The sequence below is a fragment of the Mytilus trossulus genome, chromosome 3 (assembly GCF_036588685.1).
Source record: "Mytilus trossulus isolate FHL-02 chromosome 3, PNRI_Mtr1.1.1.hap1, whole genome shotgun sequence".
Classification (NCBI taxonomy): domain Eukaryota; kingdom Metazoa; phylum Mollusca; class Bivalvia; order Mytilida; family Mytilidae; genus Mytilus; species Mytilus trossulus.
Window position 1 is genome coordinate 89,830,469 of NC_086375.1, and position 19,570 is coordinate 89,850,038.

At 31.7% G+C, this 19,570-nt stretch overlaps 1 protein-coding gene across 4 annotated transcripts; it reads right to left on the reverse strand.

Annotated features, from left to right (window-relative positions):
- Positions 1-4,258: 4,258 nt before the first annotated feature.
- On the reverse strand, positions 4,259-16,894 carry LOC134712794 (uncharacterized). 4 transcript variants are annotated; one of them, XM_063574667.1, is made up of 6 exons: positions 16,794-16,894; positions 11,721-11,817; positions 11,170-11,411; positions 10,308-10,482; positions 8,207-8,368; positions 4,263-7,049 (listed from the first exon to the last, which is right to left on the reverse strand). In XM_063574667.1, the coding sequence occupies exons 2-6, from the start codon at positions 11,791-11,793 to the stop codon at positions 6,607-6,609; spliced, it is 1,095 nt and encodes a 364-aa protein (XP_063430737.1). In that variant the 5' UTR covers positions 11,794-11,817; positions 16,794-16,894; the 3' UTR covers positions 4,263-6,606. The 4 variants fall into 4 exon arrangements, with proteins under 4 accessions (XP_063430738.1, XP_063430737.1, XP_063430735.1 ...); XM_063574665.1 differs by lacking the exon at positions 16,794-16,894 and adding an exon at positions 13,599-13,667; XM_063574666.1 differs by lacking the exon at positions 16,794-16,894 and adding an exon at positions 13,599-13,642 and having other exon boundaries at positions 11,721-11,830.
- Positions 16,895-19,570: the final 2,676 nt, after the last annotated feature.

Here is a 19,570-nt window from a genome sequence, read left to right on the forward strand (position 1 = left end):
TGTTAGGTTTAAAATTTAATGCTTTTGAAGAAATGGTTTGTTCTAATTAAGATACATGCATTAGCACTTCGGTGTTGACATGAATATCGATTATATGTTAATTTTTATAAATTTCCTGTTAACAAAACTTTGATTTTTCGAAAAACTAAGGATTTTCTTATACAAGGAGTAGATAACCTTAGCCGTATTTGGCACAACTTTTTGGAATTTTGGGTCCTCAATGCTCTTCAACTTTGTACTTAATTGGCTTTTCAACTGTTTTGATATGTGCGTCACTGATAAGTCTTTATGTAGACAAAACGTGCGTCTGGCGTAATAAATTATAATCCTGGTACCGTTGATAACTATTATAGAAAAAATGGATTCAATAATTAAACTGTGGAGGATCAGAAACCTTTCCTTGATCGGTAAAATTCAAATTCTTAAATCACTTGCAATATCGAAGCTTATTTATGTCATTTCATCTACACCAAAATCTTATGTAATTAAAATATGTAATTAAAATACAACGTGATATTAATAGCTTTTCATGGAATGGTAGTGCTCCGAAAGTTAAATCGGAAGTTATTCAAAAGTCTCCTAGCGAGGGGGGACTGTAAGCCCCAAATTTTGAAGCACAGCTGTTATCCTTCCGTATTATGTGGGTAAAAGGTTTCTGTCAAAACAACTCCAAATGGAAACATGTTTCCAAAGCATGTTTCTCCCTTTTTGATTTAGAGGATTTGTTTATGAGCAGATGTGAATTTGAGTTTTTAAATTTAAAAGCACCTCTTTTTTATATAGAAGTGTTATCTGCTTGGAAACGTTTTAAGGTTATTTTCATCCCGTTAAATGCATTTCATATTAGAAAAGAATTTATTTGGTTCAATCCGTTTATCAAAATTGATATAACGACTATGTTTTACAGATCTTGTTACATGAAAGGCATTAGGTTCATCAATGATATTGCAGATGATAGAGGCGAATTTTTGTCTCAAAACAAAAACATAACCTTAATGTTACTTTTGTAGACATTCTATCTATTAAGCTAGCTATACCACGTGACTGGAAATAATTGTTATTACAACAACACATGACACCTAAAAGCAACTCATTTGGATTCGTTTTTGAGCATGAGAATAAAAAAAAATGCCTATCAGTAAATTATTTGCTAAAGATTTATATTCACTTTTTATCGATCGGGGAAGTGTTTCTCCTATTTCACAACAAAGGTGGGAAGAAAGTATTAATATAAAAATTAGTGAAGAAAAATGGAAAAATATTTATACACTAGCTTTTAAATGTACTATAGAAAGTAAAGTACACGCTTTCCAATATAAATTGTTACACAGAATAGTCACATAATTATCTTCTTGAAAAATATAAACTTTCCTCAACTAATGAATGTGCCAGTTGTGAAGAAATAGAAACTGTAGAGCATACATTTTTTGAATGTATAAAACTAAAAACAATTTTGGAGAGAATTTTCTAATTGGTGGTATTTAGTATTGAAGTAAAAATATTTTTAAATAAAGACAGTGTTATTTTTGATGTACTCAATTTTGATAACGTAGTTTATTGTGTTCTACAAGCAAATTATTATATTAATTATGTAAAGAGCACACAAATAGATAGACTGTTAGTATCTATGCAAGCTTTTCTTAATTCTTGAAAAGACGTCTGGAGATATTAGAATATTTACATATTTTAAAGACAAACACGAGTCATCTGTCAACAGATTTGGGGGGGGGGGTTATGGAAGCAATTTAATCAAATTGATTTTTAATATGATAATATTATAATATATTCCAAAGTATTCTTAAGACGTATCATATATTGAGTATTCACATCACTTACACGTGTGTGCTCATTTGTGGCATGCATGTTCCACCATATTGTATGAATTTGAATACAGTTGTTTTTATTCTATTTATACTTTGTACATGTAATATGGAGATATTTTATAGGCTGTTCATGTTGCTCAAACCTTTTCCTATATTTATGAATAAAATATGTTTAAAATCAAACAGTTCATTGAAACTACAAATACGAACACATCAAACCAACTTGATGTAACAACACTAATAAGCACATCAAGAAAGTAAAAATCCTCCCTTTTTCTTTCTTTTTTTGTGTGTGTGTTGGTATGACGAATCCCTTGTGAATTTCAAATGTCAATATAAAATAATACAATGTCCACTTGTAACAATGAAGTTTGTTTGAGTATATAAATTGGCTATATATTTTCATATTTCAATAAGTGCAGTTTTTAAAAGTCCTATAACAAAAACATTAAATCGACTACCATATATACAAATAACCACATCAGTATTTTTGGAAAGTCTTTTCGATAGGAAAATAACTTATACAATAGTATAATGTATCGTATACAGAGTAGTTACAAACTGGTTATCTAATAGTCAATGTCTTAGAAATCCTACTTAGATATTGTATTTATACTTTATAGCAATTCGTCGTTATTATTATCAGAGACATAACACGATCATATGTCTCTGGTATGACTTACTCACATTTAGTGTTCCCGTCACATCCATGGTCAAAGTTCGTTCCAAATGCATCTGGAATTTAAAACCAGTACAGATGCATTTTTTACTCAGTTCTTGTCCATTCGTTTTCGATGCATTTTGTTATTTGATTTTGCAATGAGATTATGTACTTTCCGAATTGATTTTCCTCTAAGTTCAGTATTTTTGTGATTTTACTTTTTATATAAACTATACATGTTTAAAGTACCATGTTTTTTTTTACTTACGCTCGTCCGTCCTAAAAGTCCATTTGAGCTTTTGCACTTAGAATCCGTATTAAACTTTTTCGGGGCAAAATGCTAAACGTGTCTACATTTGCCGACTTTCTAATTATCAGTTTACTCCTTGTATAAACGCAACAGTAAGTTTCCGATGTTTAAAGGTTTTTGTGTTTCATATATCAAAACAAGATCTACTCAAGATGACCGGAACCATTGGAAGACCCAATAAGTACATATTTGCCCTGTTTCTTTTTACAAAAGCTGGAGTTTTAGCCAAAATCTCGTATAATAGATAGATGGAAACTGTTAATATCAAAAATGATCAGCTATGCAATATCTACATATACTAGTATGCTTAATACCGAAACTATTGGGCAGTTCCTCAAAGATTACAGTTCGTAATTCTATTAAGCTGTTTTTGTGTACTGTCGTAAATTAATTCTAGTTATACGTTGTTATTCTGTGATATATCGAAATGTACTATTATATTATCTATTTATGTATTTATCTGTCTTGGGTGTTATTGCATTTATTTGTACTGTATTCCCGCTATGTAATGTTATCATTTTAGCGGTATATTTAACATTGTCGTAAAACGCGAGGTTTTGCTAGCTAAAAAAACCAAGTTCTTAAGATGTCCTGTACCAAGTCATAAATATGGAAGTTGTTATCTAATAGCTCGTTTCTATATTTGTTGCATGTTTGTTTGTTTTTAGTTGCACATCAGTGTTCTGTTGTTTCGATGTTTTCCTCTTATAGTTGATGTGTTTCACTCTGTTTAAGTTTGTATAACGGATTTGTTTTCTCTTATGACTTTTGAACAGTGGTATACTAGTGTTGCCTTTATTTCACTCTAAATGCCAATTTAGAAGATTTGTTTTTATTATTCTGTCCAATTTATCTCAAAAACAAAAATAGATGTTAACAACCAACATTATCGGCAAAACAAAATCCATAAAAAGACAGCATATGACCAAACCGTTGAAGGACTTTTTTAAAGAGTTATTGTTCTTAATTGAGATGTGTTTTTTTATAATTTTCTATATTGGTTTTATCATTTGCCAATTATCAGAAAATTTTGATTGCAAGATTTAAACAGAACGCAGTAAAAATATAATTACCATAAATGGGACATCAAAAATACTATTAGTTGACTTCTGTTTTGTGTAACGCAAAACATATTCAATTAAAAAGGTACCAGGATTATAATTTAATACGCCAGACGCGCGTTTCGTCTACCTAAGAATCATCAGTGACGCTCACATCAAAATAGTTATTAAGCCAAACAAGTACAAAGTTGAAGAGCATTGTGGACCCAAAATTCCAAATAAATGTGCCAAATACGGCTATGGTAATCTATTCCTAGGATAAGAGTTGTTTGGTTAGAAAGTCAAATTGAATTTGCTACCCACGGTTTCGGGTCCATATATTTATGTACTTACATCTCATCATTTGAATATAAATTATTCCAATTAAACCAATAACAAACGTATTCAGATTTATTTTCAACATCTTAACCACTTGTGAGTTTACCACTAACAAGGTAAAAACAATATGTTACTGACATTTATTACTTTAAATAAACATATCATTACAATAACCATTATAGCAAAATGATATTTCTAAAAAGAGGTTTTTAAATGCAAATCTATCCTAATTAAGAAAGGAATGGTTTAAATATCAATGTCTCGCTACTTTTATATTAAATAAAATGTCTTATGCACCTTTAATAGCTCATCATCATTAAATTTTGAAGTGGTAAGTGCGTTAATTTAAAGTTGATATCGCAGTAGGAGTTATGATCAGTATAGAAGTATCAACTGTATTGATTGTACATCACATATGTTCTTGCTATTTTAAAGTTTTTAACATCAACGCCCGTTGATTTTTTTATGAAAATATATGTTTTTCACACTCATATGTAGTATCTTCGTTGCACTCATTCCTGTTTTACAAAAAAATTGATTTGCATCACATTAGGTATGAAGGTAGATATGAGGGCCTTCATTTTTGTAATTGTATTTAAATTTTAGGGCATTTTTATTTATCTTTAAAATAGGCACTCATTCTGTCATTTTTCAGGAAAATTATTTAACTTTTGAATCTATCTGTAATTATGTGATTCTATGTAATTATTATTGTTTTGCCATATTAGTTAATTGTTATTGTTTATACTTATGTACCCCAATATTTACCATTCTTAATTGATTTGCTCTTTTTTTCTCTACTTATTAAATTTTTTGTTCGTTATTCTCAATTCTACAGACCTTATCCAAGCCCTCAAGTACATCTGTTAAATTTATATTGAATTATATACAAGAAAAAACTTCTGTGATTTTATTACGTTATACAAAGTTATAATATTTCAGTTTTAATTTTTTATCCATGATCTATATATAATGATTATACTTCATGAAATAAGAATATTAAACAAACTATTTCGTGACCTTTACAGAAAACTATTTTTATTCCTCCGTTAACTCTTTTCTCTAGCAAAAATATTAAAAATCTGACTGTTTTACCTTTTACACAATGTTTCCCTGATCAAACCTTAGGGACAAATTAACAGAATTGGTACTGCTTTATTTAATAAAAAGACATGTCTTACTTATATTTCATCTTCACGAATGTAACCTACCGAATTATACTATTTGTCTGATTTGTAATAACATAAGTAACACGACGGGTGCCACATGTGGAGCAAGATCTGCTTACCCTTCCGGAGCACCTCAGATCATCCCCGGTTTTTGGTGGGATTTGTGTTGCTTAGTCTTTAGTTTTCTATGTTGTGCTTAGTCTTTTGTTTTCTATGTTGTGTCTATTATTTGTCTGTTTGTCTTTTTTATTTTTTAGCTATGGCGTTGTCAGTTTATTTTCAATCTATGAGTTTGACTGTCCCTCTAGTATCTTTAGCCCCTCTTTAGTATACAAGTATCTTGTTATAGGTCGGGATAAATCTTACTTTGTATAGAATATTTTTTTAGTGATAAATTCTCTGAAACTGACATTATCAAGATGCTTGTATTTTTGATTGACAACTTGTTTCTCAGTACACAGTCGGTATTCCCAAGGGTACAAACTGTCCTTCTCTTCTACCCGACTTGTTCCTTTAGTCATATAAGATTGGATTCGTACAGGAGATTTTTAGTATAAATGAAAAGAAGCAATCGTCATCCTTTACTTTTCACCAAATAATTTTAAAAATACTGGTTTTGTTGAACGCATCTTTCCATCAAATAAAATATACATAATTTGTAAATTATTTTCCCTTATCAAGCATCAAAACCAAAAACTCAATCACATCAAACGAATGTAAAACAAATGACATATTCCTGACTTATAACAGGCGTTTCCGTATGTAGAAATGGTGGATTATAGATGGCTTTATACCTATCTAAACCGCTCCCTTGTATGACATCCACCTAAAATTCCATTATACCGACAACAATGGGTGAACAAAATAAAACTATATAATAGGTTCAAATGTCAAATTAGGATTTAGCTGTTATAGCGACAAAGACATTTGAATATAAATATACAATTTTAAACGTTCTTATCTTTGATATATCCGACAATATTATTTTTCATGAACTTAAATTGATTAAAAAAATAAACATCAGAGACTTGACTGAAATTGAAAGTAAAGATTCATATATAAATTAATACAATAAATAATATAACAAATGGAAAGCTAAACAGGCAGCTTGAATAAAAATATTTTACATGTCTAATATTCAAATATATTCTTAATCTAAAAAAAAACATATTTAGATAACAAATCGGCAAGATCACTTTTATCATAAATACAGTACAACAAAAATAGTACTTCGCAAACCACTACAGAATATTAACTGATTGCCTTATCGTAAGTCAAAGTCACTGCTCCTACTCATAACATCAACGTACGAAGGTGGGGGTATTGCATTGATGTTTCTGGATGATCCTGAATGTGTAGAACTTGGTTCAGTTGACTGTTCGTGAAGTGGAGGTGCACTCGGATCTATTGGATTCCTACCATTATATTGTCTTCCATGTCTATGTTCTATATTACGTTCTATATTGTCATCAAATCTTGGATGATTAGTTCGTGATGTAACAGGCCTGCGAGATTCATCGTTTAATGGAGGAGCATGTGTTACTATTGATAAAGGAGTTTGACCACTTCTAGAAGCAAGCAATTCATTTCTTTGTCCTGTAGCTCCGTATATTCCAAGGTCATTGGATTGATTATTTTGCCTTTCTCTCCTAAACTGAGAATCAACATTTGAAGCACTAGATAATAATCTTGACTCTATAGGTTCACCTAGAAAACAACATAGATAATTCTTAGAAAAAGGAAATAAACTAGTGTTAAAAAAAAAAACGTCTTTGTCTGACGTACTAACTTTTACGTGTGGTGTCTTTGGTGAGTTTTTACAACGCCTAGGTCGATCCACTGGTTTTGGATGAAAATGCCGAAAGTGAAAACAGCCAAGAAGCCAGTACTTTTGTGTAAAGTGTGTTCGCTCTTGTTGTTTTTGAATTTTGGCCAGATATTCGGAATCCTCTGGTCTTATCAATATCGCGCCATAAAACATTTTGCCCGCTAGCTCTTCAAATTCTATAACATATATTTAAAAAAAAGCCACATTTGAAAATCTTCTAAAATCCTTGAGATATTTCAATGTTTTTGAAAAGAAAAAGGTTCCAATGTCAATTGTATCAAAAATTTAGAAAGTCTAGCGTACCAAATTGTTGACGAGTTTTTTTTGAGATCGTAGCATTTACTATGTTTTGTCATTTTGCCTGCCTATTTGTAGTTTGTACTATAATTAACAAATAAAAAAAAACGGGGTTTCGACAAATTCTATCTATTTGATAAATTGTTGTTCTCTGATTCTCTTTCCGTGTAGTTTGCCTAACTGATAACGATGGGTTTTTATACCTTTTAGTGCTATTGGGTTGACGTATGTACAAAACTTCTATTTATATTGATATTATTTATGGCTGTCACCTTTTTGATACTTCTTCTAAATAGTAAATTAGTGTTATACCGTAAGTGACCTGAGTTAATGTCGGTGTTATTCTCCTTATTGATTGATATATTGATTTTTGGTTGTATGTATTCGGGGAAACTCTTTTTGATTTTATGGGTGGGTATATCTAATTTTACATGTTCGGGGAAACTCAGTTTGATTTTATGGGTGGGTATATCTAATTTTACGTGTTCGGGGAAACTCAGTTTGATTTTGATGGGAGGGTATATTTAATTTTACGTGTTCGGGGAAACTCAGTTTGATTTGATGGGTGGGTATATTTAATTTTACGTGTTCGGGGAAACTCAGTTTGATTTTATGGGTGGGTATATCTAATTTTACGTGTTCGGGGAAACTCAGTTTGATTTTGATGGAAGGGTATATTAAATTTTACGTGTTCGGGGAAACTCAGTTTGATTTGATGGGTGGGTATATCTAATTTTACCTCCAGTTTGTTGACTCTGTTGAGGTTCCTCTGACTGTCTAATTTGGATATTATTATCAATAGTTTCCTTTCTATATCGTCTTCTTCTTATCACAATTATGGCAAAGGCAAAAAAGATGATTAGTATGATGCATGTAGCCACTACACCAATCAAAATGGAACCTGAAAATATATGTATGGTTCAGATTTCAGCAAAATCGTTTATCGAAATGAAATGATGAAATAATGTTATTCCAAGTATGCTTTATAACATTATGTAACTCTTATAGGCAGATATGCTATTGATGGCATTAGATATGTATTTAACATGGATTGATCTCAAGTGGAAACTGTTTTCCAAAAAGAAAGATAAATAAAGAAATAGAAGTACACCGCTGTTTAATTGTCATAGTCATACATCGGTTTAACGGAAACAAATCTGGGTCACAAACCAAAACCCGGGCTCAAAACAGGAGTTATAGCTCGATAAGGCTCGCTTTAAACCTGTTTCGTAGCCTCGTAAAAATACAGCTAATATAATAGATACTAAACGGTTATTGTCTATAGAAATTGCATGTGATTTAAATTTTACAATTTAACTATTTTTGTCGAGTCTGCAACTTTTGTTGCAGAAAGCTCGACATAAGGAAAGTTATCCGGCGGCGGCGGCGTTATCTAACTTCTTAAAAGCTTCATATTTTAGCAGGTGGAAGACCTTGATGTTTCATACTTTGTATATAGATGCCTCATGTTACGAAGTTTCCGTCAGTCAGATGTCCAATGTCCTTGACCTCATTTTCATGGTTCAGTGACCACTTGAAAAAAAATCAGATTTTTTTGTAATGTTGAATTCTCTCTTATTATAAGTGATATGCTTACTATTTTTGGTATGTGCGTACCTTGCAAGGTCCTCATGCCCGTCAGACAGTTTTCACTTGACCTTGACCTCATTTCATGGATCAGTGAACAAGGTTAAGTTTTGGTGGTCAAGTCCATATCTCAGATACTATAAGCAATAGGGCTAGTATATTCGGTGTATGGAAGAAAAGGACTGTTAGGTGTACATGTCTTACTGGCAGGTGTCATCTGACCTTGACCTCATTTGCATGGTTCAGTGGTTATAGTTTAGTTTTTGTGTTTTGGTCTGTTTTTCTCATACTTTATGCAATAGGTCTACTATATTTGTTGTTTGGAATGATTGTAGGGTGTACATGTCTAGCGGTAGATGTCATATGACCTTGACCTCATTTTCATGGTTCAGTGGTCAAAGTAAAGTTTTTGAGATTAGGTATTTTCATCTAATATTATATGCTAAAGGTCAACTATATTTGGTGTATGGAAATATTTTATGATCTATATGTCAGTCCCGCAGGTTTTATTTGACCATGACCTCAATTTCACGGTTCATTGCACAATGTTAAGTTTTTGTGTTTTGGTCTATTTTTCTTTAACTATAAGTAATAGGTCAACTATATTTGTTGTATGGAAACATTGTTAGCTGTACATGTCTGCCTGACTTGGTTCATCTGACCTTTACCATATTTTCATGGTTCATTGGTCTTTGTTTAGCTATCTTGGTTAATGTTAAGTTTATGTGACAGTTGTAATAAAGCTTTATACTTAGGACTATCAACATAATATCAATGATAAGTAAAGAAGGCGAGACATTTCAGCGTGTGCACTCTTGTTTATATTTTTAAATAACTGATTATATCTTGCCCGTACATATATCTGTATTAAACTAGTTAATCTTCACCAGCTTAAGATTTCATCCTATCTTTCATATTATAGAACATTAAAAAAAATGTGAATACAAATTACTAAAAAAGGAATATTAAGATTTAATTTTTCTATAATGGCTAATCAGTTCAATCAAAAAATCGTCTCCCCCTTGTTTGCTTGCTTGGTATTTTTCCAGATGAAGCCAATATCAAATAAACTAAAATGACATTATTCAATATATAGTGAACCTTGTCAAGACAATTGAATCCAGTATGGTCATAAAACCAAACTTTCAAATCTTCTCTACTTCGACATTCATTGCAGATTTTTAATCTTTTAAAACTTTGAATATATGTGTCGAAATTTCATGTAAATCGTTCATTTGAGGAAAAATACTTACCATCGCCGTTATTTTCTTCTCTGGGATTTGATGTTGTCTTTAATGATGTAGATACAACGATTTTTAACTTTGAGTTAGTCAGTCGTATGTCTTTGAAGTATGGTTCCAACTCAATGGAAAGTGTCTCAGATCCGCTGCAAAATGTAATAGGTAGTTTGTCATTACAGTCGTATTTCTGAAAAGGTAAATGGAAGGAGTCATTGAAGTATGCAATTACTGAAAACACAAATTTTGTAAAAATATTTATCGACAATCATTGTTCAGTATTTCAGATTTGTCTTTCATAAAGTCAAAAGAAATATCATTATCACTTATTTAAGAGGGACTACTTCCCTTTGGTCAAAAAGAAAAATCTTTTAAAAAAGGCAAATATTCAAGAAGAATTTGTGATGTCGATATTTCAATTGAGCACGGAATATTAAAGGTCTAAATGTTGCTTTAAAATTGCGATATATGATTAGCAGTATATCTTTTATAGAATGTTTAAGTGTCCACATCTAAAGATTTGCACAACGATAATATTATAATATGGTTATATACAAAGATAATGTTATAAAATCGAATTGACAAATATTTCGGGTTAACAAATAGCTTTCGTCATTGTTAATGATATTAACAACTTGTCCTAATATCATCCAGAAAACATGCAAACCTAGTTGAATAAGTGTCCAGCTTTGATTTATTTGTATTCACACGAGAAAACAGTCAATAGCTCGTTTGCGCTTTGAAAACATTATATATCAAGAAAACATATGGTTCGAAATGGCTGCAAAAGTCAAACTCAAATATTTCTGTGATACATGGTGGAATGTTGTACTTTTATAGATACAACATATGAAAAACATAAAGTTATGCCAAATACCTTTTGCTGGGATCGATCATTTCCGCGGTAAAACACAACTGTTGTCCATTCTTCAAAAATACCTGGACACTCAATATCAAATACAGTAACAACTGCACACAATCTATAAAGGGAAGCGTCTTGTACTTTGAATGGTAATGTGCAGTGTTTAGGGTATTGGTGTCCCGTCCAGTCTACTCCAAACGTGTCATTTTGAGACAATAGTACATGGTATTTATTACAGTCATTTCTAGTAAATCCAACTGAATAGAGAAAAAAATGTCGTTTCAGCAAGTGATTCGAAAGATACAAAATGAATTTTGCAAAGAATAGTTAGTTTTTGACACTTAAATTACAAACATTAAGAATTATAACATTCTTTCAAAATAACATTAACTTTCTCAATGATTTCATCTGATAGTTTGAGTGCAGCAATGTCATTTCAAAACTACCCAGGATCGTAATAATGTTTTTGATGTTTTGGTGAATTTAAGAATGAAATACAATCTTATCATTAAAAAAACTATTAAATCTAATTTATTTGAACATATTTGTTTACCAAATCTACATACCTATTCGACTACTAGTCAATACTACAGGTAATATCACTAAGAGGAACACACTCAGTGTAAGAATAGCTTCCATTGTAATTTATTAACATCTTGTAAGCTGCAAAATAAATCTACAAAAATGTTTTACCTTAATTGTTATTGAAGGAGCGTAAGCAGTCAAATTTATGTTCACCGTTTTGACTCAAATTCTCATATTTGATTAATACTGAGACTACTATGTTATTTCTTGTGTGTTTTAGTCTAGATGCTATCTTATTAACTCTCGAGTTGACCTCCGAAGACTGTCGACGGTTATTTAAGCGATATAAAATATTCATAAACATAGATAGCGAACTGGTGCAATTGAATTTTTCTGTTTTATTTCATTTTATAAGTTAAAAATATATGATAGTCATCGTTTTAACCACTATGGAAATGAGTTTTTGTAAATCGTATCAGTCAATCAAATGATTTTCTTTTTGCTTCTCTTTCAATGTTGACATTTTTCTCCTAAATACAATTTAAAGAGAAAAATCCGTTGGTTTTCCCGTTTGAATGCTTTTACATTAGTAATTTTGGGGCCATCTATAGCTTGTTGTTCGGTGTGAGCCAAGGCTCCGTGTTGAAGCCATACATTTGTAGGATTTAATAATGTCCCCAATGAAAAAGTGTCCACCGGACATTATTTCCTAGTAAATACGGTCTCGGGGCACTATTTACTTATTTATATGTGTCCTGGACACATTTTTCTATGAAAAACTGTCCTCAGGTATGAAAAAGTGTCCCTGAAAGTTGACATAATTTAATACTATACTTCAGTGATAAGATGTCCACCTGGACATTTTTTCACAGGACATTTTTGTCCTCCTGGACTTTTCTTTTATATGTATGATTAAATAACATTGATTGCTAAGTTATATTACTAAATGTATTCTAATCTATTATTAATACCTGCTAATTTTTAATACACTAATTTTGTTACTTTGACAGGAATTACTTGATTATGACATATGAATAAAACAGCATCTAGCTTGTCACAGTGTACCACTAGTTTATCCACATTTTCTTTTGCCTTCTTGTCATAGTACATATTGTACAGTTCTTCAAATTTAATTTTAAACTTTTCACATTTTCTTCTTATAGTTCTTCTCTCATTTAGATTTGTATTATCAGGATATTTCTTATAACTTGTACATGTATAGTTGTAAATTTCTCTGTATTCCTTTCCATCCATTTTTTATTTTGTTAATAGTAATCAATTTCTAATTAAACTATCTTATTTTATTAAAATTCAAGCATAATAAAACATTATAATGACCATTGTTTTACTTCCCTTGGAGGACATAATTTTTTAATAATAGTAGGATTTAATAATGTCCTCTATTTCATAACATTCTGTAGTCAAGTGGACACTATTTCATAGATATTGCTATGACAAACTGTCCATTTAGGGGACAATAATCCATGGCAATGGACATTATTGAATACCTAAATTCTAGGAAATAGTGTCCATGTGGACACAATTTCCCAGGACACTATTTTGCCTTACACATTGACCTATAATGGTTTACTTTTATTAATTGTTATTTGGATCGAGAGTTGTCTCATTGGCACTCACACCACATCTTCCTATATCTATTTAAGGCTTACACTCTAATATATTACTTGTGTGATATCTTGGCAACACTGAACACAGTACAAGCGGTGGTGGTATGGTATCACATCGGCATCGCTCCAAATCCCGCTGATGTTAAAACAACAACATAAGGCATGTCAAACCGAATGTCTCATATATATATAGCTCCTCAGCAAAATAAAACCTTAACTATATCGTTAATTTGAAGAACATGTATTGATTTGTACTGAAAAATAATAATATGCATTTAAATAAACATTTACCTGTGTTACGTGTGTATAATAGGTTCTTGACACATTAATGTGGCATGTACTAAAATGTGGAGTGGAGTGGACTGGAGTATTAGAGTGGCATGTTGGGGTGTTGGAGTGGAGTCATATCCAAAAATCAATATTAATTTAAAATGGTTTTATATTATTTCATTTGACATATTTGATTATTCATCAAGGTTGGACAATGTTTTGAGTAGCATTTAATGACAGCTTAGAATGAGAGGATACTGTCCTTAATTGAAGTGTGTTTCTAATAAGGAGGGGAAGAAAGGCCAAGTAACATATGCAGTTAAAATGAATTTTGAGCGAGTTCGCAATACTTTTATGAAAATACACATAGTGCTTATGTAAATTTTCAAATTGTGGTAGGTTTAATCCCTAGTTAAAAGACAATGTATACTGGCAAAATACGACAGAATCAAACAGATGCTAAAACACTACTTGTGATCACAAAATTTAAAAATCATTAATACTTTTGTCATCAATATAATGTAATAAAATTTAATTGTCAATCAACATGTTTACTTTGGTTGTATCTTACATTTTAATTTAATGACTGTAATATTTAAGTCATTTAAATTGTTTGTTTCTAAATAATGAAAATGTATCGATCCACAATCGCCTGTCCATAGAACCCATAAAACTGTAAGAAATATTGTTGTTATGCCCCACCTACGATAGTACAGGGGCATTATGTTTTCTGGTCTGTGCATCCTTCCGTCTGTTCGACTGTCCGTCCGTTCGTCCTACTTCAAGTTAAAGTTTTTGGTCAAGTTAGTTTTTGATGAAGCTGAAGTCCAATCAACTTGAAACTTAGTACACGTGTTCCTTATGATATGATCTTTCATATTTTAAAACAAAATCAAACTTTTTACCCCATACAATTAAAGATCACTAGTTAAAACAACTAAACATTCAGTTACTCATTAAAATTGTTTCTTATACTTATAAAATTTTCAATGACATTATATTGATGACAAAAGTATTAATGATTTTTAAATTTTGTGATCACAAGAAGTTTTTTAGCATCTGTTTGATTCTATCGTATTTTGCCAGTATACATTGTCTTTTAACTAGGAATTAAACCTACCACAATTTGAAAATTTACATAAGCACTATGTGTATTTTCATAAAAGTATTGCGAACTCGTTCAAAATTCATTTTAACTGCATATGTTACTTGGCCTTTCTTCCCCTCCTTATTAGAAACACACTTCAATTAAGGACAGTGTCCTCTCATTCTAAGCTGTCATTAAATGCCACTCAAAACATTGTCCAACCTTGATGAATAATCAAATATGTCAAATGAAATAATATAAAACCATTTTAAATTAATATTGATTTTTGGATATGTTTAGTATATTTCACTCCATGACTCCACTCCAACACCCCAACATGCCACTCCAATACTCCATTCCACATTTTAGTACATGCCACATTAATGTGTCAAGAACCTATTATACACACGTAACACAGGTAAATATTTATTTAAATGCATATTATTATTTTTTCAGTACAAATCAATATATGTACTTCAAATTAACGATATAGTTAAGGCTTTATTTTGCTGATAGAAATAATGACTGGAGGCTCCAAGGGGCTATGAGACATTCGGTTTGACATGCCTTATGTTGTTGTTTTAACATCAGCGGGATTTGGAGCGATGCCGATGTGATACCATACCACCACCGCTTGTACTGTGTTCAGTGTTGCCAAGATATCACACAAGTAATATATTAGAGTGTAAGCCTTAGATAGATATAGGAAGATGTGGTGTGACTGCCAATGAGACAACTCTCGATCCAAATAACAATTAATAAAAGTAAACCATTATAGGTCAATGTATGGCTTCAACACGGAGCCTTGGCTCACACCGAACAACAAGCTATAGATGGCCCCAAAATTACTAATGTAAAAGCATTCAAACGGGAAAACCAACTGTTGTATATTTTCATTTTAATATGTTGAATATGTTTGCATAATATACTTTTATTAGTCATCTTTTCATAATATGCAGAATATATAAAGTGTGGTTTGTACTGATTTTACATCTGTTTATTTTATCAAATAAATCAAAAACAAGAATGTGTACAAAGTACACGGATGCCCCACTCGCGTTATCATTTTCCATGTTCAATGAATCGTGAAATTGGGTAAAAAAATCTTCACGATTCATTGAACATGGAAAATGATAACGCGAGTGTATATAATGCAAACATATTCAACATATTAAAATGAATACTTTAACTATTGTCCTGAACATTAAATGTTGAATTCCGAGCGATTCTAAGAAAAACAAATGTTCATCTGATAAAGTTTTCTTTATTTCATTATAGATTAAATCATCTTTGAATTCAACCTGAGGATCCTTTTTTTTTCTTGCACAGTCACCATTTAAATGAAAATTTGTGTTTTGTAGAGAAACAGAGTGTTTCAAGATTTAAATCTTGGCCTTAAATACATTTTATGATCATATCTTTTAACACAAGATCTTTTGGAACAATTTTATGTTTATCTGAAAATCATTGTCAACAGCTCAATCATTTTCCTATTATTCCAGCTATGAAAGTAAGATAGAATGGTTGTTTAGTTAAATCATGTCTTTGAACTTCAGTGTTGTCTTTAGCATCATTTACACAAGAATATTGTTAACTGAGGTAAAATTACTGAAAGATCTCCCCTAAATTATAAAAATCTATCATTCAACATTACTTTTATATTATTTTAAATATTGTTTGGAGACATAACGTCAAAATTTGCCAATGACACATCAAAGGTGAAATATATTGGTATAATCAGGGACGTATATAAGTCCTTGGTATAATGAACATGAATGCGGTTGAATGCTGATGAAACATTTTTTTCGATGAATTTTATAGCTACAGATGTGTACAAAAATATCTTATAAATTGGTTTAATTTCCTAACTTCATGTTTTCACTCCGTGACTCCACTTAAAAAAAACTCCACCACTCCACCATTCCACTCCGATCCACCTTTTAGTACATGCCCATTAATGTACAAATAAAATGAGATTATTTACACACAATCATACTCGTCTGAATCTATATCAAATAGTCATCGTTAAAACGGATTCGTATTGATATAGGTTGCTATATATGTATGAAAATTATAACTTGATTCGAAGAAACATTTTAAAGCATCAATAAAACATAGCAGAAACTTACCCTGGTTCTTAATCAACTTAAAGGTCATGAGGTCACGGAATGGTTATTACTTACGGACGATGAATATGAAAGGTACTAAAGCATTCCATGTTTAACCACCATACATGGATAACAGATGAGATATTATATATATTAAAGAATAAATCTTGATGTTCTTGTATGATATAAAATCATTCTCACAACAGATCGATTGTAATAGTAATGAAACAGTGAAAAATCGGTCGACCCTTCGAGAGATGTATTATGGATTAAATCAGTAGCTTTATAGATTATGAAAATAAGAAGTTATGGTATGGCTTGAAATGTGGCAACGACCCACTAGAGGACGGTACTGTGAGACACCTTGCTAAGAACCAGACACAAAAAATAATTTTCTAGTTTTTACATTTTTGTGAGAGCTCAACCCTCCATAATATAGGGCGTGGGTGTAATAGCACAACATAAGAACAAACATTACTATTATACGTTAATGCACTAAATAGTCCTAAAAAGTCATTAAAGGTCCAAACCAGAAAATATCCATTAACATCTTTAGTACTGCCACAAAAGATAGATAAGTATATGTTTAATGCTGGTTACCGTGTTTAATATTCTACAAGTATCATATGTAAATATATATCTATATAATAAAGTAAACACTTCAACACCAAAATACAACCTTCAAAAGTCAACAAACTTTCATTTCATTCTACTGAAAGAAACAATTTCAATCGTTCAAAAAGATGACGCCCTTAAATTAAACATGAGTATACGCCTGTTTTAAATGCTAATACGATTTTGTTGTGTTATACTGAGATATTATGTAGTTGGTGTATGTACAATGTAGTAGATTTGCTTTCATAAAGTTACTTTTTGTTCTAGATTGATAATGTCTTCATAGCACAAGGATTGCTATCAGAATATTAATCTCTACCATTTTGGAAGGGTTTGAAGATATCTATAAGTTGTAAGAAACCTAAAAACAACACAAGAGAAATACGACTAAGACTATGAAATTAAATTCAAATTATGATTTCTCCCTATACGGTATGGGGTTATCACATTGTTCAAGGCCGCATGGTGACATGTGGTTGTTAAAAACCTTATCTTTTGATACTTAGTGCAGTAGTTATACACATCATATCACATCTCCTTATTTTTTTTAAAGTGGATCGGATGATGTTGAAAAGAAATTAATGGACCAACAGTTTACTTTAATGACTAAAGAGGGAAACGATTTTATGACGTATTCTTACAAAAACCTAAATTGAAATACAAAGTTGATAAAACATTATTCGTAACAGTGAAAATTAAAACAAACATCGATCTTCCAACAAATAAAACAATAATATACAATCTTTACTTAGTGTATTTCTAATTGTGAGATGTATAAATACGCTGCCACGCCCGGTCTGTGTCTTTGTTGCGAGTTGAATAGTCCCGCTGCTATGCCCGGTCTGTGTTTTTTTGTGAGATGTACCCTGCCACGCTCGGTCTGGTTTGTTATGAGATATATAGATACGTTGCCACGCCCGGTCTGTTTTATTTTGTGAAATGTATAGATACGCTGCCACGCTCTGACTGTATTATTTATTGTGAGATGTATAGATACGCTGCCACGCCTGGTCTAAGTTTTTTGTTGTGAGATGAATAGATACGCTGCCACGCCCAGTCTGTATTTTTTATTGTGAGATGTATAGATACGCTGCCACGCCCGGTCTGTGTTATTTTTTTGTGAAATATACGCTGCCACGCCCAGTATGCGTAATTTTTTGTAAGATGTATAGATACGCTGTCACGCCCGGTCTGTGTCATTATTTGTGAGATGTATAGATACGTTGCAACGCCCGGTATGTATATTTTGTTAAGAGATGTAAAGATACGGTGCCACACCCGGTCTGTTTTTTTTTGTTAAAAGTTTTCTGCTTGGTATTGACCTAGTGAGTTATTAAGCCCTTTTCAACTTATTTCTATAGTGTTTATTTATGTTGTACACTTACACCACTGTCTTAAGTGTCGTCTGGCATCTGTATAACGTATACCCCTACATATCGTTGTATTCATGTATATGTCATAAATGATTCTTTTTTGGTTCCCTAGTATTTCAACCATACTTTTTTCACATTCAGGTATACAGGAACTTCTTGGGAAGAAATATAAGAAGTTAGCAATATCCTTTAACTCTACTTTCCGCTAAATAGTGATGTTCTTTCACTAAATAATTCAGAATTTGGTGACTATGGTGAACGCATCTATCCCATCGAATTAAAGATAAAGGTTGCAACAGTTAAGTCGGCCTCATATCTTGACTTACATCTAGAGATTGACAATAAGGGTCAGTTGAAAACAAAACTTTACGACAAAAGAGATGATTTCAGCTTTCCAATTGTGAACTATCCATTTCTAAGTAGCAACATTCCAGCAGCACCTGCATACGGGGTATATATCTCCCAATTGATACGATATTCCCGTGTTTGCATTTCCTATCATGATTTTCTTGATAGAGGGTTGCTGCTCACAAGGAAGCTATTCAACCAAATGGTGAAGTTGAAATCATCCTTTCGTAAATTTTACGAACGCCATCACGAGTTGGTTGACCGTTATTGAAGAACCGTTTCACAAATGACATCGAATATGTTCCTTACGTCGTAACTACAATCCCCTTCCGTTTCATGAATGTGACCTACCGTATTAGACTATTTACCGGATTTGTTATAACATGAGCAACACGACGGGGATGCCACATGTGGAGCAGGATCTGCTTATCCTTCCGAGGCACCTGAAATCACCCCTAGTTT

What these genes read in the sequence shown, in the direction of transcription:
- LOC134712794 (XM_063574667.1), bottom strand. Translation starts at nt 11,793, where the DNA reads ATGGAAGCTATTCTTACACTGAGTGTGTTCCTCTTAGTGATATTACCT. An exon ending in ATGATCGATCCCAGCAAAAG is followed by an intron (nt 10,483 to 11,169) that starts GTATTTGGCATA and finishes TTACCTTTTCAG; the next exon opens with AAATACGACTGTAATGACAA. An exon ending in ACAGAGTCAACAAACTGGAG is followed by an intron (nt 7,050 to 8,206) that starts GTAAAATTAGAT and finishes GTTGTTTTCTAG; the next exon opens with GTGAACCTATAGAGTCAAGA.